The 23,214-nt window shown below is 44.9% G+C and overlaps 1 protein-coding gene across 1 annotated transcript in view; it reads right to left on the bottom strand.

The window, feature by feature from the left end:
- Window positions 1-16,977, bottom strand: part of RAB31 (RAB31, member RAS oncogene family) — a 62,487-nt gene extending 45,510 nt beyond the window's left edge. Inside the window, 3 exon segments of the mRNA XM_072852755.1 lie at window positions 16,560-16,649; window positions 16,652-16,728; window positions 16,731-16,977. Coding sequence (XP_072708856.1) covers window positions 16,560-16,649; window positions 16,652-16,728; window positions 16,731-16,977 — 414 coding nt within the window.
- Between the last annotated feature and the right edge of the window lie 6,237 nt (window positions 16,978-23,214).

The raw sequence follows: 23,214 nt of genomic DNA, 5'->3' as shown, positions 1-23,214 counted from the left end.
AGCAATTTTTAAAGCTAATCTACTTCGGCCAAAAAAACCCCAAACCCACACTCTTAATTCAAATATATCTGTTTAATCACCGCATCTTACCGTACAAAGTGCAAGCTAACCACACTGCCACGCTAGCGTGAGTGTGGACGGCAAAGATAAGAGCCTTCAATCTTTATTAATATTATTTAGAAACTGCTTCCTGACATCAAATTTCCAGCTAATTCTCTGTGTCTTTTCTTACACATTTCCTTCCCCTCTCCACACAAGTTATCAAATTCAGAGCAGCAGCTGAGAGAAATGGAGGATTTTAAATTGAAATCAAAGAGCAGAATCTCAACCAATCAATTTCTTATGCCCTTGACAGCATGTGGTAAGGACGGCTGTGGAGGAAGAAGTGCTCAGCCTGGTGAAAAGAAAGGGAACTTAGTGTTTATTTGCATTCCTTCATCTCAAACTGTGGCTTTTGGGGGCATTTGGCTATTCCCTCAAGATGCTGAACTCCTTGTTTTGAACAGCCTCTACAGTTTCCAGTAAGAACACGATCTCTATAAAAAGCAGCTGCAAATAAGGTGGTATCAATCTAGTTGACTAATAAGATGAGAGGATGAAAGGAGAAACAAGCAGAGCACCTTTCAGGGAGCAGCCTCACACACACACACACAAATCTCCTTTGGAGCAGCAGCACATGCCAACAAACGAGCAAAAAAACTGGATGGGGGGGGACCCAACAGCACAAAGCCTGAGGACATCCTTAGCGAGACTTGCTCATGCTTTGCACTACAGTAAAGCGGCTTCTGAGTGCAACAGTGTGGTCACAAGCTGTGTAGAAGCAGCCCAGCCTTTTCGGGACCTCAACGTCAGTCCCGGACGCTGATTAAGTCACAGGGAACAACTTTGCTTCAAAAAAAGTGACTCAAGACTGAACACATGGTGAGAAGCAAGACCCCTGGCTACCTGACACAGCTGCCCACCAAAGAAAGGTCCATCACAAAACCAAACACCATAAAACCTTTCTACAAAGGCTGGACTGTGCTGCAATGCAAAGGAGGGCATTTAATTGGGAAATAGCACCATCTGGTGACTCCTGGTACTAAGAGAGAAGGAAACGGTCAACTTGGCCATACTGGGACAGGAGGAAAGGAGAAAGGAGCACTGGCTAAATTGTGCAAGTGAGTTGGGAACCAAGAGCCTGGGTAAGGAGGGAAAGAGGACTGCATGATGGAGTTACAAGAACAAGACAAGTGGGACAGACAGAGATGAAAAGAAGAGTGCCTGAGCACCTTTCCCTTGGAAACACAGGCATGTCCCACTGCTGTTACCACTGCAGGAGCCCTGCGTGACAATGAGTGGTGTGAACACAGCAAAGGAAGCCGCAAAGGGATGCCCATATCCCACACATAAATCACTGTATTCATGTACCATGAAAGGAAAAAAACACCTAAGCCTGCAAAGTATCAACAATGTTGTACACCTCAGAGGGGCTTTTTTGTTGTTGTTGTTGTTGTTCATTTTTAGGAGATCTATAGCTGTGGGACTTTATTAGAGTCACTATCGCCCAGACAAGAATCATTTGCTCTCTACTGATCGTTGAGTCATAGGATCCTCTTGACCAAGGCATAACCCAGACCAGGAATAACGCAGGTAAACCTACCCTGCCAGATGCCCTGTAAGTGATAAGAAAGTGTATTACCTCACACTCCATGGTATGCTCTCCCATCTCTTCACTCCCACCACCCCAGCTCACCTTAATAACCTCTCCCTGTTACTGGTTTGGTGATTCCCAGCTGAGCACCACCACAGATACTTAAGTATGATCACTCCTATGTTCATCACTTCATTTTTTCAGGTGAGGAGGAGAAACGAGAGCCTTGGTTTACCATGGGAAAATTCCTACTGTGGTGCCACAGATGGATGGTGGTCACCATTCATCATCCCCCACCCGCTCCGCCAACGAAGCAGGAACCAAGAGCAAATTTAGCAGATCTCTCCAGCATGTGAAACCTCAACAGGGCGGAGCTAAATAAAGCTGAAGTAAAACAAAGAAAAATTGCAAGTCCTGCTTTAATGCCATGGAATTTTACCAAGAGCAATATCTGATTTTGCTAACTCAGATGGTCAGAGTTCATTTTCTGGACAAACTTAGGAGACCTTTTAACATCTGCACACTGCCATCCTTTTCCTACCCACTCTATTTCAAAATATATGTGCAGTCACAAAAATCCACTTGACGTACTACTCTTCACACAGATAAATTCATATTTAAAATACAGTAAGAATCTGTGTGTATAATATCTGCTTAGGAATCCTGATAATTGGCCCTGAACTTGAAAAATTAAGTAACGGATAAGTGTTAAGGAAGTAACTTACAAGTCACTGTACCTCACATTGTCAATGATAATGAGTATTGATTGCTGGAGCTGTTATCTCTATAGGCCATATGCACACACACCAGCATAACAATCTGGTTAAATATCGTTCATCATCATTGTGCAATGCAGTGATCAGAGAAACTAAATTCAATTTTCAGACTAAATACATAAATAACCTGAGACTTCCGTAGTTCAGTAAACACATTAGGCAACAGCATCCTGACAAATGCTGTTTTTTAGTACAGTTTGGCAGCAAAAAATTGGATAAACAATTCTGTGTTATGCTTTCCAAACCAAATTCTTTTTCTAAGTGAACCTTCCCCACATATATTTGTAGCAGCTGAAACTTTAAAAATAATTGTATGACGAGGAAATAATCTTTGACCTGAATTGCCATTTGCCACAAGTTTCTGTTCATACTCCAGCATCCTGTCTCTTCCATTGTCAAATCCTACCATTAGGGGCCATAATTTCAAAACAGAGGCTTGTTAGTGTCACTTATTAAATAGGAAGAAAAAAAGATTTGATACACCTGTCCCCACACAGAAGATATTCAAAATCTTCCAGCCAGTCCGGAATTGATAATCCAATCCAAACATTATAGTTTCATATTACAGATTGCCTACAAATCCCAACGAAGTAATTTTCTTTTATTAAATGAAGGCAGTGGCTCTTATGCAATGAACTATATGCACATCAACTAGGTACAGCATTTGAGGAAATGGCTCTTGGTGTTCAGTTTACTATTTCGGTAATATAAAAACCGTCCAGCAGTTGCCTGAAAAATTTGTAAGATGGCTGCATTGCCTTCAAATTTGCCCGTCCAAGCTCAGCAAGCAACTCAATTCAATGTTCAGACATTCCCCTCCCAATCTGCAACTACCTCGCCTGCAACTTATTATTGCATTTCATACCAAAAAGGAAGAAAAAAGCCACATAAATTGTGAGTGCCAACCGAAACACCAGTTGAAAACTTCAGTTGTGGAGAAAAGAAAGCCTGATCCCTTCTCTCTTGCAGCAACGGGCGACAGAGAGGAAGGAGGCAGAGTTTCAGGGGGCAGCTATATAAAGACATTTCCTCTAAAAAATGGGAAGCAGCCTCATGGCCCCAGATCTTTGCTCCGAATTAGCGGAGCCGTAGTACAGGGTATGTCACCTACCAACAACCAGAAGCAAACAACTCTTCCTTGCCTCTCTGCTGGCAAAAGGCGGCCAGACACCAGCGTCTGCCAGCGGTTTGGGAAATGCCACGCGGGTGGGACAGGGGCTAAGGATTTCATTAGTGGTTTTATCAGCAAAAACTCTGCCTCTGCTTATCAGTTCCTTTTGAGCTGATACAACAACATCTAACAGCATCTTCTTTATTCAGGCTGCCCTTACAATTTGCCAGCCCACCCGCAGCCTTTGGAAACCTGCCTTCATTACCCTTCCAGACACATTACAACGTGTGCCTTACCCCGGGGCATCAGGGGAAGGTGGTGAGTTCAGATTTCCTGGAATTTGCCATTATCTGTTATCTACAGTTAAATGTAGATAACACGTTGATGTAGATAATGTACATCTACATGGACATTAAATGGCATCAAGGAGAGGTCTAAAATCCTTGAAACTGGGGGTTTTCATTTCCTGAACTGATGTGCAGGACTGGGAATGGACAATCACAGGTTTGCGTAAACCTAAATCTGTGTTAGAAAACTTTTCACCAAACTATCATGTTTAATCAACTTAGATTAATAGTGATTTCGTGTTTATTTCACCTGTTCCCTGGATCTGAAGTTCTCCCTAATACAGTAAATGTCACCACTTATTTTAAACAGCGTCATGTAAGGACCCACCTGGTGTTTTCCCCTCTGTCACCCATGCAAGCAAACAGAAGAGATAACAGCAAGCACAGTATAATAAAACCCAGGGCTGAGTTTTTCATCTATGGATTTACTGCATGCTGCTGTGAACTTACTGAGAGTAAAGCTATCTGCAGCAAACAGGCTCATAAATGGAAGACATTATCAGCGCAAGGCCATATCCCTTAAGTAGTTGACTTGAATGTTTTCACCTCCTGTTGATTTCAGCAGCAATGAAACTCAGCAGCTCCTAAAGCTGGTACAACTAGTGACAACTAGTTTCAACTTTTCAGGGAAAAGCCCTTTAAATGAGCAGGAACAGATTTTGTTGCTGTTATTGTTAAGGCACCTTCCTCTCTCCACCACAAAAATAACTGGGAAATAAGGATCTAACTTACAACTGACTCTCAGAACAAAGTTTTGATTCACCTGGCAAATTTTTCTCATCTTCACTCAGAAACAGGGATCCAGAAATGGTCAAAACCGTACAGACTTTGCAAATCTCAATTGAAAACACGCTGGGAGCATTTCAAATGGCAATGATAAACCGCGAAGTTTAGTACATTTAAGGACATCTCCTCAAGGGACGAGAATAGCTGGGCTAGAAGAACGGCCGATTTCATCTTTCCCTCCAAAGAAGGAAGAGACTGAGCCGCAGAGGGTACTGAGGAGTCCCTCTCGGGACGGGCTGTCTGGGTGCTACACACACCGCCTGCCTTGCAGCCTGAGTGCTCGGGACCACGTGGGACCGAGTCCGACGCTCCTGCAGACCCCAGACACGGCAGAACGACAGGCACAGGGATTTTGGCCATCATCTCAAGAGGCCCATGAGATCCTACCAGACCTTCCCTTTCAGCTACCAGATCTGCAACAGTGTTCTTGACCAGTCAAAACGATACAGCTTAATTTAATGCAATGTAAACAACGATTCTGCAGGTTCAGCTGGACAAAAGTGTTTTGAAACATAAATGAAACAACGCTAACTAAGACAAAGTTACAGCTTTAAGAAAAAAAAAAAAAAGGAAACTGAAGGCTAAAACCAAGGGGAGGTGTTGGGGTTTCTTCATCCCACCTCATTATTTTGTATGTATTACTCCCTTCGCTGTTTGGCTTGGTGTGGTTTTCTGTTTCCTTATTCTCAGCTTCTCTTTCCCTTGCTCCTGCTCCAACTTTACCCCCCTCGTTCCTCGTTCCCTCCCACCGGTCCCCCACAACGCTCCTCCAAAGCTTTGCCTCAGTCCTCCACTTCCTCCTCCTGCGTTAGGCTCTTTGTTTATCACTTTGTTCCTCCAAATCTCCCCTACACCAACTTTTCACCCCTTTTTCTACTGGTCACCACTGAAACTATTCCTGAAAATCTTTTTAGCCTGTAGGGCTGCCACTCTCCTTCAGAGAAACTTTTTGAATTTGGACTTATTCTACAGGTGCCAAAGGCTCGTTCTGTCTCTTTCTCCACACCAACCTAAAGGAGAAGGCAAACCTGGCCACAAAACTCTGGATCAGCTTAATTACCTGGTCAAATAAAGCACCATCTCCAAAGAGCCTACCAGATGCAAAAAACCAAGTAGAGGTAAAACTGAGCTACTTCATCTGCTTTTAATGTTAAATGACAGGAATCACTCAAGAGCTGTGTTATCTCAAATACTTAATTTACATAAACTTTTTATCTTTGTCCTCCACACAGCACTGCATTCAGCTGTGTATTAAAGTATACACTGAGCTTTAAGCTTCGGATTCAATTTATCCCATTCAGCAAAGGCTGAACGATGCACCCTGATATACTGCTGAAGCGGGATTACCCCAATACTTAAACATGTGCTTAAGGACACTACTCAAATTAGGGCTTCAGTAACATCATCTTAAATCAACATTTGTGTTATCTGCTGTTATACAACCGCCATTTTTGTCACATTAAACGTGCTCCAACTGTCTGTCTAATGCCTAGGCATGCGTTTATTCTTTTCAAGCACATCCTGCAGGAAAAAAAATAAAGAAAAATATCCAAGGGGAGGGGGGAATATCAAAGGACAGAACAATTGACTCTGAAGACTATTCACACAAACTACACACTGCTGCTGGAGTCATAACAGTTGAAGACATTAAATGTGGGGGACAATGTTTAATTCCTTCATTGACATTCAAGCAAACTAAGACAAAAACAAAGCCCAACATTCCTTGAATTTTCCACAAGAGCGATATCGTCCAAAAAAAGAAAAATACTGACTTAAGGGATAACATAAGAGAAAACCTTGTTTGTAGCACACTCAAGAACTGAATATCCTAAAAGTAAGATTGTCTGTATAGTATTGCAAAGGTTGAAATCAGGATGGATTATGCACCATGAGGGACTTCTGGCCTAAACGTGGTTGGAAGCTTCCTGTTCATATCAGGTTTAACAAGATATATTGCAAGTGTTGATTTTATGACTGTTAAAACAGACCCACATATATTTAGTACACTAAGGAAAAAAAAGAGGGGGGAAAAAAAACCTCAGATAATCGGCTTCCTATCCAATAAAGGGAATCTGTTCTTTCTCATTTCCCAAATCCCTCCAGGAATTAACCAACTGCCAGATTTATCCAGCCACAAAGTGGAAGTGTGCCCTTACAGACTGGTAGCGGCATGTGTTGGTCAGAGGTGTTTTTTTAAATTAACAAAGACTGTCACAAGCAAACAAACATAGTATTTGCTTCCACAGATGCCAGAAGCTGCTTGAGATTAAAACTGTGACTGTGCGCGGGCAAACGCCTCAAATTTTTCAGTTGTAATATGCTTCTAACTCCTAAACTACTAACCATAGCAATAATGTACTTTCTCCTCCTTAAATCAAGTAGTTAAAAATGAATTAAAGTCCCAAGAGCCAAATCGAGCTTTGGTGTGACTCCACACCGCATTCAAGGGAGTCCTCTCGGGGATGCTTTTCACATCAGCCTTTGGGAAGCCCGGTGATCCCTACCACAGCTTCTCTGCGTTGGCACATACCAGATGTTGACCAAATACCTAAGGATTCCTCCTCTGTCGCTGAATTCCCAGCATCAGCCTCACAAGCAAGAAATGGGCACGTCTGGAGAACGCATGCAACGGCAATCCTGGAGACAAGGTACCAGCTACTGATTACGAGCATAAGATAGAGAAGGCTAAAGCTACGCCCATGCCCACTGTATCTCACAGGTCACCAGTGAGCATGGGAGGACATGCAAATGGCTTCAGACACATCCCATTTGTCAGAAGCAGAAGTTTGCTGATGAGCCATTAGATCCTATCGACACTTCTTAAGTTTTATTTGCTGCAGAATTATAATCGGCCAAAAAATTTCATTTTTCAAAATTAAACCCACTTGAGGAACCTCTTTAACTCACTTTGGTTCAGTAGATAGACTTTAAAGCAAAGGAAAATCTGCCTCAGAGAGTCCCTAACTGTAGGTGAATTCCTGCAAGAGGCTGATACTTATCATTTTCAAAGATTGCCCTTACAGTTTTTTATAGTCCCCTGCAGTTGTGCCCAGCAGAGGCTGACCGGTCCAACCGGGACACCCAATGACGTCTGCAGCATCCTGTCGCTCTGCTGACAAAGGAGGAAACAATAACTCGGGGACACAAAGTATTTAGTAGCTGGATTTCATGCACATGTACTTCCACATGTTGCCCAAATAAGAACTCAGTTCAAAACAAAAAGTGCAAAACCGTAACTGCTCTACCCTCTCCTCCAAGAAATATAAAAACCACACACCAACTAGCATTTATGTTTAAAAATAGCCAGGCAAAAATAAAAAGCGTTTGTTCCACTGCCTGTTGTTCAGCTTTCACAAGCAGCCCTGTGAGGCTGGAGACCGTAAATCAAACCACTGGCATTTGCTTACACAAGGCTGTGCTCCGAGCCGGCCTCCCATCCACCTCCGCTGGCGGCTTTCTAAAGCTTGGATTTGTCTTCTTGCAGTGGTGTTCAAAACTGCAAGTGTTCAAGGGAAGGGTGTTTAAGATGTTTCAGAAGAAAATTGAAATGTCTGCCTTTCCTGACGTATTACAAGTTAAGTTGAGACGGCATTTAAGAAATTTCCATTCACCTTGACCCTTATGCCGTTACCCAGTCTCTACAAGGTAGGTAGGAAGAAGAAAAATATCTCCATGAGAACAAAAACATCTTTTATTCTCATTTCCTTCAGACGTGCGTGCCCCATGGCAGCTCTCATGCACCTTCTGGCGATGGGCTGCAGAGCTGTATTCACAGAAGCTGCCCGTAGGCTGCAAACACTTGCATGACAAGACCCAACAAGGAGCAGAGCACTGAAGGCTTGCTCTGCCCTGTCCAAAAAGTGTGGGATGATCTAACCCATCAGTGTGATTAGCACTGGACAGAGGTAGGATTTTTTTTTTAAATATTTTATAATGCAGCCAGTTATCCAAAGGAAGCGGAGGGGAAAAAATAAACCAGCTTAAATCCGCTATAAAGGTTAGTAGGGTAAGGATTTAGAAATACCAGGCCATGTAAATTAGAAGGAAAAGACCAGGCTGAATGCTAGCTTGTACTGACTTTCAAAGGGAAAGCCCATCAGAGCAAGAAACTCCAGGAGAGGTAGGAAGTGGCAAGCGCTCCTTTTCCTCCTCCACCAGCAGGCAGGGCCACTGCCCGGACTGCCCAAGGACGAGCTGTTCCCACCTGTGTCCTCGTGCCACCCCTGCAGAAGGCTCCAGGGACGCCAGAGCGACCCACAGACGGCAGCTTCAGCCATGCCCGGGGGGCTGTGTGCCACCCTGCAGCCCTCTGTGCCAGCTGCTGTGGGTCTGGCTCGCCCATGGGGCTGCAGAGCTGGTGGGGAGCAGCCGAAGCCACGACCCAGAGTAGGATGCACTTGGCTATTAGCCTGTGTGCCAGCATCGACAGTATGGGTGAGGAAACCGAGGAGCAGAAGAGGGAATAGATACTTATTGAACTGACACGGGCTGCCAGCCCTGGAGACAGCAAATGATCATTGCCCTGAAAACGAGATCCTTGGTGCTCCCAGCTTTACAGATGAGCTCTGCAGAAGAACGAGACCAACCCTGAGAAGGACTGAAATGCCTGATGGCCATGCTACCTAATTTAGCCAGGGCAAATGCATTTGTTCCCTTCAATGTCAGCATCCAGTAGACCAGACCAGATGAACCCACCCAGTGTCCCACCACCTTTCCCGACCCTTTTGGAGGGTACCTCTGGGTATCCACCCACGTGTTGGGCATTCGGCTGGCCCCAGAAGCAGCTTGAGGAAAATGTGAGCGGAGGAAGCCCCAAACCTCCAGATGGAGGTGGAGATGATGGCAAGGCAGTCAAACCACAACTCCAAACTACAGCCCCCCATCAACGGAGGTTGATGAGCCGCTGAAGTTGAGGAGAAACAAGCTGCCCTGCACTCAACAGCTTGTTTTCTGAGACAGCACCTGAACTGTGGGGAAGGTGGGGTCAACAGTGCAAGCCTGCTGAAGCCAGCTATGTTCCATTTCAATGCACCCCTCTGCCTTCCCCCTCAAAACCAAGGCGTAGGAAAAGAAGAAAATGATGCCTGTCCCGATCTCATCCGAACAGGGACGCAGCAAGGAAATACATGATCAACAACAGCTCCTGGAGGGTCTAACAGCCCTGAAGACTGGGCAAATGGCATTTGGAAGAAGGAGCAGAAAGGAGACAAAAGAAAAGGTGGGTGTTTGAGAGCAACCGGAGCAAAGCTGTGGCTCCAGCTTCCCTGTAAATGCCTCTCTCAACAAGGAGTTAGCTTGAGAAATTTTAGAAGGACTATGTCTATCCAGCCTGTACGCTTGCAGTCTGCAGCACCCACATACCCAGCTCAGACACAACCCAACACTAGCAAAATTTACCAGCACCGTAATTTATAAACACCACCATATGCAAAAGCCCTGCAGGTTCAGAGGCCTTTGCCCATGACCAGCTCAGCTAACGCCTATTTTGCCACTTCCTTAAACTGCAACACACCCTATAAATAAGGCAAATTATCGCCTGAGAAACAAGTCATACCATCAACCAGAGTCTCAGAAAACATCCTTTAAATGTAAATAAAAAATGGCCTTTTAATATAGCTTGACTTAAGCCAGTTACAAGGAATTGTCTGATGAGAATGAGAGGGTTTTTCTCTACCCCGCACAGTTCTTGTATGCAGTTTCTGGTCGCTTAACACAGTCTGCCTCAGCACTACTTCACTGAGTAGGGCTAAAACTGCATTCATCCATGTTAAAAAAAAAAAAAAAAAGGAGTTTATTACCAATTCAACTTCCTTATTTTGGTAGAAATAAAGAATTTACTTTTTTCCTCAGAATAACTGTAAAACAAGAAGTTTCAGAATTTTTCAGCCAATACTAAGAAATCAAAAAGAGGGACTGAAGCAAGGGGCTAGGGAAACCTAAAAAACCCTATAAACAAAAGAAATTAATACAATTTAAGAGACAGTAAAACTACAGCCTGCACATGATTTCTGGATGATAGCCACGGCATGGTCTCATTCAACAGGCAAGTTATAAGCTGGGACCTGCGAGCGGGTTATCAGCAGATCGGAGCCGACCATGTGCAGCAACAGGCACCAGCCACAGCGTATTCGTTTGCTGCCCAGTCAATTAGTAGTAACAAGCTTCCCCTTCAGAGGCTTTGCAGCTACTAAAAGCAAAACCTGCTTCAAGTCCTGCCTTCTGCCGATTCAGAAATCCAGTTTGGTTGTGCTGCTGGAAATGAAAGCAGAATGTGGCCTCCACACTCATCTTTTCCTAGAAGGATGTTCTGGCCATAACTTTTCTAAGCAATCCCACCCAAAACTTTTGGAAGATATGAGTAAATAAAAAAGTTTTGTAGATATGTCAGGAAAGCAGTAAGGCCAAGGTCAATATGAAATCCTGAATTCTGTTAAATTCTGAGGAATTCTGTACCTACGTATTTAATGTCTACATTGCAAAAATCTGATTGTAGCCATTTAAATATTTTATAAATTAATAGGAAAAGGCTAGTTCAGGCTTCTGAACATACTTGTTTATTGATACAAGAGAAAAGACACTTCTTACTTGGTATGTAACTAGATTTTTATGCAGTATTTTTCAAAAAAAACCCAAAATCACCAGTCCCAGTCTCCTTCAGTATCCTGCTAGACTGTTCTTCTGAATGGCAAAGCAGGGCAATGGAGTATGGAAGTGCTATGTGCACATATTAAGTGTAAACTTCAGAATATTCTTCACCAAGGGAGAATACCAAGGAAACCGTTTCCCAAGGAAATGAGGCATATGTAGTCACACTAACCGTGTGTCTGGCTGTCTGCCTTTCAGTTCCCTGTGGATTTAAAATCATTGTCCAGTTGTACACGTGATTTGATGTTTCACTACAATGCAAAGAAATAAGTGACTAGGAGAGAGACACAGAGGAGGGCTCCTTTGATGGAAAGGCTGCAATGATGGACACTTCACACCAGTGACCCCACAAGACAGACAGCCATGCAAAGTCATGATTCAAAAACTTCTCTCATGATAGAGCTACTTGTTTACATAATAAAACATGAATGAATAAGTAGATGATGATGATGAACCATTAAGATGGGGAAAAAAAAAAATCGCTTGTCAGTCTCCGTTGTTCCCTCAGATGGATATTTTGTGGACCAAATTTTAGAAGTCATACATCTACTTCATCAGTACAATTTTCTTCTTTCCGCGACTGCCTTTGTCATCTGCACTACTTTGGTCCCTCTTGTTCTGTTTCAGGCTACAGCACTGCAGCTGTTGATGCATGCACAGCTTCTGCACCTGCGCAGTGTTACTGTCTTCAGTAGGATGCTCATCTTAACATGTAGACCCCCTTGCACCTATCTAGTGAGAAGAAAGGTCCTTAACTGATACAACCCAGCCAGGGGTAAATTTTTGGTTTTAACAGCAGTGCTCCTACTTGGGTTGGGACATCTAGGCACTAAGAGCATTAATAATGACAAACATTTTAGAGTCAAAAGAGAAATAAAATTGTTGTATTTTATAAACACCAACACAAACTAAAAGATTCTCAGTCATACGTGTTCAGTATAACAGCTACTTAGAGAAGAGTGGGTACTTAAGCTTTGCAGTGAAAGGTCTGACACACGCATGCATATGCTCTGCCACAGGAATTTGTTCTTCATCCAGCAGAATCCAGAGCTTTACATTATCACGACATGAAGATAAGAAAATGAGAGAGATTTTCTCCTTATGAAAACTATTATCATAATCCCAATTACTCTGAATATCAAAAAACTCTGAGCTCAATTCCACAGCCTGCACGTGCAGACGCTGCACACCGAGGTGCGAGACATCATCAAAGGTAATAAACTGTTCTCCATACCTAGCAATTGGGATTCAGTTGTGGAGAAACTCCTGAGGAAACCTGTCACTCCTTTTACATGAAATGTCACTCTTTTTACAAATGTAGGCTTACCAGCTTCGGAGAGTATTTTCAGACTACATGCTAGCAGAACGCATGCCAGCAAGTGACTTCTTATGAGCAAGAAAATGGAAACACAAACAGGAGGATGAAGAAATGAAGTCTCAGGCAAGGAAAATGTAGGCACTAAGTTTGGGAAAAACTTTCTACAGTAAGAGCTGTTAAGCTCTGGGACATAACCCTGGGGAGAAGACAAACCTTCACCGTGAGCTTTTTAGGAACAGGAGAGACAAACATATGTCAGGAAAGTTATAAGAGGAGCTTTAGGGCCAAGGGATGACCTCTGAGCCTCTTCCAAGCCTAACTCCTTTGGTCCTATGATGAACAGTCACAACATAAAAATGCAATAAACAAGAACACAAGGAAAGGAGTAATGGAGGTCACTTTAGATGGTTGTTAGCAAGCCACCTCCCAAAGTCCCTCTGAAGGGCTGACAAAGTTTCCTCAGGAAGTGACAAAGACAAGAAACTTTGCCTTAGTCCTAAACCTGGCAATCTCTTCTGCGGTTGCCACACACAATTATGTCAGGACTTGGCAGAGAGTCGTAAATCGCTCCTCCAGCCCACATAAATAAAATGTCGGGAGCCAAGGCACATGGCACTCAGCAGCCACAGCCAGATTAGGAAACCTGGCAGCTGCACGCCCGGCCACATTTCAGCACTGAAGCATGGCTCAGGAACACACCAGCCCCCTCCGCCCCTCTCTCCTTCACCCCCTCAAGAGAGTGCCCACTCCGGAGAGAAACATCACGCGAGTCCAATGGGAGCTGCACTTCATTTCACTGCATAAACTGAGCTGCAGCGAAAACTTGCTCAGCCCCAGAAGCAGGCGGCCTCTAACACAGGGACAACTGCTGCGAACAAACAACAGACTGGACCGAGAGACCAGAAAGAGTTTGGGGTGACAAAACCGGACTTGGAGCAGGTGCTCAAGTGTTTGCACTTACAAAGATGAACACCTTCCACATGCAGATACCTCGCTGCCCAGCAGCAATAATTTACTGGGGGAAGTAGTTTAGGAGCAGGCTTGAGGCCACTTGCATGGCAACATACTCGAGAGAGCTATTAAAATTATACCTCCATAGCTCTTACACCTAAGGCTGTGAGGCACTGAACAATTCGGGAGGCATCCTGCTCCTGCCAGCCCACCAGCAAGCCGGAACCATCATTCCTCAAACAGCACTGCCTTCTCAAATTCATGAATAACAAAGCTCCGCCATCAGCAAAGCCTGCCTTCCAAACTGACTCACACGTAGCCTTGAGCTGCCCCAGATTTCCCCTCTGTTGTGCTCTTACTGGTATCTCCTTCAACATCTACAAACCCCACGACCATCCCCTTGTTGTGCACTACTCCAGGCTGCTCCAAATCGTTCCCCATCACATCCACAGAGAGTTTTAAAAACCCCAAGATACTCTGGAGGAGGAGGAACTGAAATGCAGATACCCAAATCTGAGTTTTGTTAGATTTATGCTAAAAATTACAGGCCAGGTTCCCTCCTGGCAATGCGGGGTTACATCCAGGAGCAGATGACTTAGTCCCCATCTCTACTGCAATGGCTCCAGACCGAGCACTGGCCGTGGAGTACTGTGCTAGCTTATAGGGCTGGCAGCGTGGAGCACAGCTCCGGTTTCTGTATTCCCCTCTCTCCTCACCCTCCCATCTAGACCCTCTACAGCCAAACGGGGCTTCAGGGCTTGTGGAGAAGCTGGCTTTGCAAACGTTGTGCCAGCTGCAATTTTTCCTCATTGGGGAATTCTGAGCTAGCAGCAACAGCCCAAGCCCAGGCCCTTTGCACAGCTGACGGCCACAGACCTTCAGTGATCCTCCTGTCTGATGTAGAGATGCAGCCTAGGGCTTTGTTCGGAAGTGGAGAGGTATACAGGTTTAAAAACCTATTTAATCCCTATTTCTAACAAGGACAGGAACTCATCTTGGGACTTGGACATGCCAGACTACTGATTATCAGGGGATCTACTAGATACAATAGAGATTAACCTACCAGGTTCAAGACCTACTGAAAAGACAACTGTCAAGATTCCTTTGGTAGATCTGAAAATGTATTTTTGAGTTGCCATCTAGCTTTCGAGCAGATCAGAAGATTAATGCGTGCACTTGTTCACACAGACAGGTACAGAGTTTCTCTGTTCTGAAAATCTGTCTGAAGTTCCCGAGGGGATTTGTCATATGAAGGATTCCTCTCTTTTGGGAAAACAGTGTCAACCTCCATGGTAGGTAAGATGTCTATGATCAGAAGTAGATGGTTTTCTAGGATTATACCCTATTAAAACTCAGGAAGGAACATCTCACTAACTACTAAGAGACTATAACTACAGACACTTACATCTTCCTAAGTATTCCCACTGCCACCCTATCATTTTAATGAATCTACAGAGTAATTGCATACTCCTGGTAGCACAAAGCTGCTTTATAGGTTTCTTTTCCTGTCTTAAAAGAAGTAAACAATTGCCTTGCAAAACCTCCAGTACATTTGTTACAAAACAGCAATAAATAATGGGCAAGAGGAATGTCATTCCACAAGACACTTCATCTCACTTCACGTAAAATTACAGGATTTTCTGCTGGAGAAGAAAAAATACACATCCACATATTCTACCACAGACTCCTCACGTTTGTATAAACAACATTTATTTTGTCTCTATGCCATTTTAGAAGTTGAAGACAGGAATTCTAACAGAGAAAGGAGGAATGGTCACTGCCAAATACTTTGGGTTGAACTCTCCAGTGCCCTGGCACCACGTCCTGGCACTTACTGCAGGGCAAGGTACCCACGCCTGCTGGGGTAAGTGTCAAGACAAATCCGAGAGAACTGGAGTGTCTGCATTTGTTTGTTTTATAAATGTTCAACTCACTTGTACAGCATGAAAGAGAATTCACTCTAAAACACCTTCACTCATGCAGCTTTTCTGAATGTTTATGGAGATACGGACCTAAAAGCAGCCTAACTGGCACCTGGTAATTTGAGATGTTTGATTTAAAAAAAAAACAACACCCCTAAGTAGTGATGCTCTGCTGGTAACTGTCGGAGGAGGTGGCTCTGTTCTCCCAGCGGTGTTACTAACAGCTCGGAGGGCGCGTTTTGCTGTGCAGCTCCCTGCGCGCAGGGCAGAGAGGGGGCAGGCGGAGCCGAAATGCAAAGCTAAGCACATTGCTGCTCCAGATGTGAACCGCGCACACGGGCTGGCCAAAAAAGCAAAAGAAAAAGCAGTGGCAGAAAGGACGTTCCTGTAAGGAGCCGAGCGCGAGAAGCTCTGAATTAAGGCAAGTAATTAAACAAAGCACCGACACCGCACATAGGTGACTCGGGGCCGGCGAGAAGGAGCCACCCGAAATAACGTCCCAGGGCGGGCAGCGCGCTGCTGCTTCCCCCCGTTCCGCTTCCCACCATTGTTGCAGGGGCTCGGCGAAGGCAGCGCGGCGACTGACAAGACCTTACAGCCTGCCGCGGGGATGGCGGGCAGCCAGACCCTCCCGGACGCCTTTCGGGGCTCCGGCACCGGAGGCAGACCCGCCGCGGGGCCACCACCCCGGCCGGGGAGACCCGGCTCTCCGGCGGCGACGCCCCCGGCTTGGGAAGCGCTGGGGGCAGGCACCCCCAAAAGAGAGCCCCTCGCTCGCCCCCCACCGCGTTACGCCCTTCAAAAGTTCAGAAACAAGACAAAAACCACACAAAAAAACCCACCGAGGCCTCCCCCCGCCCCCCGGAGGCCGGTGCGCGGCTGCCAAGTCTCGGCGTGGAGGAATTCACCGCGGCCGGGCCCCCCCCGCCCGGGACGGGGAGACGCGGCGCCCTCCGGGGGGGGGCTGGCAGTGTTCCCCTTCGCAGCGAGCACCCCCTCTCGCTCGGCCCCCACCTGCGGGGTGGGGGAAAGAAAGGGGCGAAGCGACCCCCCCGCTCCCCTCTACTCACTCCAAGCAGACACACTTTCAGCTCGCGTATCGCCATCATCTGCCCGGGGCCCGGCCGCTCCGCATCCCCCGCCGCGCCGCCGCCGCCGCTCCGCACTGCCCCGCCGCGGCGCGGCTCAGCCCCCGCCGCCGCCGCCGCCGCCGCCGCCGGTCACATGCGCCCGGCCCCGGCCCCGCCTCGCCGCTGCCCGCCCGGAGCCCGGCGGTTGCCGAGCGTGGGGCAGGTCGCGTCTGCGGGGAGCTGGGGCGGGCACGGGCCGTTCCTCCTCCGCTGGAGGAGCGAATGTGCTCGGTGCTGCAAACCGCGCCTTAACGCTGCGCCCTGGAGCGGGCTTGTGAGCGGGGAGATGTTGTGTAAATATTTGCTGTTGTGAGAAAGATAGTCGGTGAGAGACTGCATCCTGCATGGGACTGCACATATGCTTAGTCCTACACACCATGTGCTGGTCTAGATAGAGGATTTGGACTGCTTCGGTTGGGAAGGATCTGAATCCATCTACCTTTTTTTTTTTTTTTTTTTTTTAGTTTTACTTACTAGGTGCAGAAAACATTTAAAAGAGTAACTCCGTTTTTAACCAATCCTAGTAATACATACCCATTTTTGATTAAAATGGTCAACCTCAGGTTGACAGTAGGGCTGCACCCCACACATCAAAAAGTTATGCTAAATGCTACATTGCAGCTAACGTCAGGACCAGTCCACCAAAATCAGTGAGGGGGGTTCGTAACCACTCTTCTCTGCTCTTGGTAGCCGAAGTCCTAGAATTTATGGAGAAGAGTTGCATGCTATAACCCCAGGAAAGCAGAAGAGCGTCGTCTGTCAGGTATTTGAAGTCATAGCCTCTGTTCTACTTACAGTTTTATTTTCATTTTTTCACTAACTTATCAAGTAGGATTGCTGAAGGGAATGAAGAAAATCTTGATTAGTCATTGTGAGATTACTGCCACGTCATTAGGAGCTTCCTGGCAATAAACTGTTGTGGCCTTCATTATGTCACTAATGAGTTCCACATTGGGTCCTACGCTCACACCGATAGGCTGGAAGAAGATGTTCACTCTTCCAGAATCCTGCGCCAAGGAAATGCTTGGAACAAAGCAGTTGTTATCCCCAAGGAGGAAAACACAAAGCATTTCTAGTGGAGTATCACAGCCTGTCAGGAGAGACACTATCAAAAGAGAGATATCAAAGGAGAGGCTCGTCAGAGAGATGCTTGTGGTTTAATTAAGCTTGTCTTTTTTTAGGAAAATTTAGCAAAGAGAAACAAAACACAGCAGGTTTTCAGACAACCAATACAGAATATTGCTAGGATTCTGTCTGCTCATTGCCTTTGCACAAGAATGCATTATACAATAAAGTCTTTCAATAAGCAAATAGAACACGCTCACTAACAATTACAGTTTGCACTCATAGCACAACTAATCTAAAGCAGCCCGACATTTCAGCCAGTAATTAATTCTACAAATCGACAGAAGATATGAATTTTTAAGGTTTTACACCATCTCACTCCATCCTTTCTCTCAATTTTAAGTCTGAGTTAAATATTGCTCCTCTAGCTTTGATTCTGACTTTTCCACTGTTGAGGGACTGAGATTCACAGACAGTGTTATGGTTCAGGATCACCTTTTCATAAAATCTTCTCTTTTTTTGTCACACCTTTAAACATTTCCGTGTCCTTCATGTACCCCATTGGTCATCTATCCCTTTTCTTTGGTCCAGATTTTCTAATTCTTGACGTTTGGGAATTTTTGCTTATTGTACACGTGAAACATTATACCAGCTGGATTAATTTCAGCAAGAAACACTTGAATTACATTAATCTAATCTAATCTACATTCGATTGTGGATTACAGAAGGATTGATAAGTGGCACACTATGTTCAAAGCTGTTCAATGTCACAAGCACTGCTTGAGGTACGCTCAGATTAAGCTACAATGATGTAATGAGAGCATCCGTAGAGCAGATAATGCACTTTACTACACATGCATTGACTCTGCAGCTTTAACCGAGGCGCCTTAACTTTCCAAAGCCCATCCATTTGTGAGACGGTCATTTTTGATACATCCCACTGACTTCAGAGGCACGTAAGTACTTCTTCTTCAAATACACAGTGGCGAAACAGGAGCCCTCACTAAAAAAGGTTAAAGCCCAGACCTCAAAATCTTACTTCTGAAGATAGCAAATAACTAATTAGCTACTTACAAACAAGCAAATTGTTTAAAACAGTAGCACGAAGGTGATCCAGTGGAAGCTGTTCAGGCTGAAACAGCAGGAGAGAGAGTGTTAAGGAGGGGCAATTTTACTTGCACAGGCAAAAAGTCTGAAGAGCCAAACAAAAAAAGAACAACCAGCGGAAAAAATAACCCATTGTACTCGTTTAAACAGAGTCTAGAAACAAAAAAAAAGGAAAAAATATCCCCCAAAATGAGGGAGATAAGAAGAGAGAAAAATAACAATACAAACAGACATGTGCTCCACTATTAAAAAAAGCTAATGACGTTCGTTCTTCCAGGAACTGGCATAATCCATGTGTTTGTCTGCATGCAAGACGCTGTGGTCAGGAAAACATTTTTGAGGAATTGGTCATGTTGCAGTGTTTTCAAATGGCTGGTTAAAAGCAAAGGAAAACAAGTCTTTGCATCCTAAAGGTTTTCTTTTTTTCCCTTTTGTAGCATCTTATTCAATGAATAATTACAAGGTTTGAAGCAATGATTTACCTCACTTCTTTCTACCCAACGGTATTTTGCTTTTGGGAAATAGAAAGCCAAGCAGCTTTGTTTTTCAGCAGCCTCCTCTCGGAGTTTCAAGTAAGCCCTTCTCTCCTCAGAAGTCATTTCCTTCAGTTTGCACAAACTGGAGGAGCCAGACCATCCTTTAGTTTATTCTAATTTTATAACAGTGCAATTGCACTGATCTCAAATTAATTACTCCTTAGTGTGAGAGATTTAGGTCCTCAGAGCTGGGCTTAAGCCAGCAAGATGCCATCTGGCTGAAGGTGTTTCTGAGTGTGATAATTGGAAAGTTTGTTCAGGCCTGTCTCTGTCTGGAAATTCAAGGTAGTACTAGTTGCCTTGGGAGGGTAGGATTGATTCATCCTTCACTGTGTTTGGGTTTTGTTTTTTTTTTTGCTTAGACAGCTAAAGCAAGACTATCCTGTCACTCACCCTAGTTTTTTCAGTGTAACACCACTGATTTCATGTGAATAGACCCATCAAGGAGAGGAAGGAAGGCAGCCTCCTGCTCAGAGGCACAAGTCAGGAAGACTGGGTTGTTCTCCTGCCTGCAGGGTTGCTTTGCTGTGAGACCTGGGGCTGGGTACCTGACAGTGCTCTGCCCTGGCGTGTGGTCCTCCAGCAGCCTGGGGCAATGGTAGCTGGGGCTGCTGTCACCCTCCTCTTTGCCCCTACCCACATGTTTCTGCCCCTCTGTGGCTCGTGCTGACAGAAAACTAGTCCTACGTTCAAAAGTTTTCTGCGACCTCAGCCTGTTCCTCTCTAGAAGTGGTGTAGTGGTATTTATCTAGCCTGTATTGGTAGGAAACGTGATGCTTGTGAGGTGCTGGCAATGTTCCCAGGCTTATGAAGGCATCTGCCTTCCTCCTCCTGCTTCCTCTCTCCGGTGAGTGACCTACGCAGAGAAAGATCCCTCCAAGACCCTGATGCATACCCAGCTCCTGAAACTGCTGCTGTCTGTCCCGAGCACCTGGTCAGCTACTTCCTTTCTCCCACTGTTGCTTTCCCTCTCGATTTCTTGGCAAGCGTCTTCCTCACACAAAAATGTTATCCCTCCTCTTCACTGGTGAATTCAATCCAGGCCCTCCTACTATGGGCTGCCATCCCAGCTCTTATTCCCCAGGCACAGAGCAGGAGGCAAGTTAACCCCACGCTGTCCGGGGAGAAATGCCTCTGCGTCCCATGGATGACACGAATGTACAGTAATGACTGCCGCTGCCAAAATCTCTTAAAAGGAAAGCAGCTGCTGCTGAGCAAGCAGTTCTTTGAGCAGGAGGAACAGCTTCCAGCTCAGACTCTAGATCCCATGCAAAATCCGGTGGTTACGAAATGACTAAAAGTCTGGAAGATGCTATTTTTTGTTTGTTTGTTTACTTAGAAGGCTTTGGGGAGACCTTATAGCAGCCTTCCAGTACTTAAAGGAGGTCTACAGGAAAGATGGGGAGGGACTCTTTATCAGGGAGAGTAGTGATAGTATGAGGGGTAATGGTTTTAAACTGAAAGAGGGTAGGTTTAGATTAGATATTGGGAAGAAATTCTTCACTATGAGGGTGCTGAGACACTGGAACAGGTTGCCCAGAGAAGCTGTGGATGCCCCTCCCTGGAAGTGTTCAAGGCCAGGTTGGATGGGGCTTTGAGCAACCCGATCTAGTGGAAGGTGTCCCTGCCCATGGTAGGGGGGGGTTGGAACTAGATGGTCTTTAAGGTCCTTTCCAACCCAAACCATTCTATGGTTCTATGATTGATTCTATGATTAATCGCCACAAAGGTTAGAAAAGGACTGCCCTGGGAAGGCATCATGAGACTCCCAAGACATGAAAATTAGAGAAGTACAGGAATGACCTGGTGGAGATTGAGGGCCTGGTTCCGATTTCAGTCACATAGTTCTTAAGCCACTGCAATTTAACTTCAGTAGGGTTATTCCACTTCATTCCACATGCAAAAAGTGAATTAGGCCCTTCATAGCCCACTGGTTCCAGCATTAATGCCAGGAGAATCTGCAGCTGCCTGTTACTTCATTTTGTTGTAGTGTTGCCTCATGTTTTAACATCTCTTGTTTGTGGCATTTATATGGTCCAGTCACTCCCTCCTAAAGAGAAAATCCACTGGAAAAGGTTAGAGGGGAGTAAACCTCTGCAAGATCCTACTTGCAGCTTCACTGCCAAGTACTTTGAAAAGCAGCATTATTGCTGTTGAAAAAAACCTGGGGGTTGTTTGTATAGAGCTTACTGGCATGCTTCTTGATAGACCTTGAAACAGATGCGCGGTTCCTAAAGTGCTTGGGAAAGATTTTTGGCAGTATAAATGTACGTTTGTCAAGAGAGTCAAATTTACTCTACCGGTTTGTAGTTAATCCCCAGGGCCATCTCCTGTCGCAGGAGAATGCTAGTGAAAAGTAATGCAAGTTTTCTTATTCTTTGCAAGTGATGTGCCATAGCCCCAAGCTGGTGACAGCACTACATTTCTCCATTGAGACTGTTTGATGGGGAAAGAATCAAAAATGCTCTTTTCTTATACCTGAAAAACAGAAGCCGAGGTACAACTTGAGAACACTACAAATACTATAGGCAATTAAGCACCAAGAAAGCACCAATTAAGCACCAAGAAACTAGCTAAAGCAAAGTATCGTCTCAATTAAAAAATAGACATAAATTGGCCTTAGATGGATTTGGACTGGAAGTTAGGAGCAGGGCTTTCCAAGGTTTTGGAAAATTTTTCTAATAATAGCTGTCAGAGCAACAAAGGAAAAGTAAAGTAATTTAAAGGTAAAGCTCAATATATGTAAAAATAAATTTCTGAGATGACCTGAAATAACACAAATCAAGACTCAGTGATCCAACAGATTGTTTGTCTATATCACTAAGTAAATTTGCCAGTCAACACCAGCTGTTCAGGTTGGACATCAGGCCTGATGTGTCACAAATGAATCAAGTTAGAGCTCTTTCTACTGAGATTGAAATCACCAATGTATTTCATTTAGTCCAGCAAAAGCCATCCAGCTGCTTCAGCCTGTATATTACTTTCAGCCTGTATATTACTTACACAGGATCAATTCATACAATCAATTCCTGATGAAAGCTCCATATCTTACTATCAATCTGCTATTCCATATGAACCTTATGAAAACACTAATGTGAGCCCACGATGCTGGATGAGTCCTTTCTCATGTTACATTCTGTACAAAAATATGCCTGAACATGCACATGTTTGCAATGTAAACAGCAATCCAAACAAAATGTTTTTGTGATTTCATGTACCAAGGCGCAGTTCAAAACAAGGGGCTCACTGACTGTGGGCATTCCAGGTTGCAATTTGGTAGTGTCCATAGCTATTATAACATTATGTTTCGTTTTGCAGGTCCTCGCCTCGGGCTGCCAATTTTGAGCGCAGTTTGAAAAGACAGCGTGATGATTATTATGAGTGACTCCATGGAGGCGACATGAAGTGTCTGAGTTTGCCTTCTGTGGTGCCAACACTGGTTTGCTCCATTCTTTTCATGCTTCTGGTATAGCTTCTACCTGCTAGTTGCTGCCTGAAAAGCAGCTTCACCCAACTAGATGTTGTCTGATTGGAGTGATAATCAGAGAGAGGTATCTCTACTTCTGGCACAAAGCCTTTCCAAATGCAGGGAGACTTTGCAGCAGGACAGTGATACCTTCTTGCCTTCCAGCTCACTGCAAGAGCAGCCCAGCGAGTGTCCCATTATAAATTACAACTGGATTTACTGAATAGTAATGCTGTTTCCTTCTAGCAGTATATTCCACAGTACACTATTCTCGTACAGAATAGCGTAGTATCTAGTGGTTAACTTTGCCCACTTTACCACCATTAGCTTTGTATGGGGTGAAGGAGCCTGTGTTTACTACCAAATGAAAGGAAGGCATCCACAATTCTCCTTCTAATTAAGCTTAGCCTTGTAAACTATG

This window comes from Ciconia boyciana, chromosome 2, assembly GCF_034638445.1.
Source record: "Ciconia boyciana chromosome 2, ASM3463844v1, whole genome shotgun sequence".
Classification (NCBI taxonomy): Eukaryota; Metazoa; Chordata; class Aves; order Ciconiiformes; family Ciconiidae; genus Ciconia; species Ciconia boyciana.
Note: the sequence above shows the minus strand (reverse complement) of the source record. Positions and strands in the feature narration are given on the sequence as shown.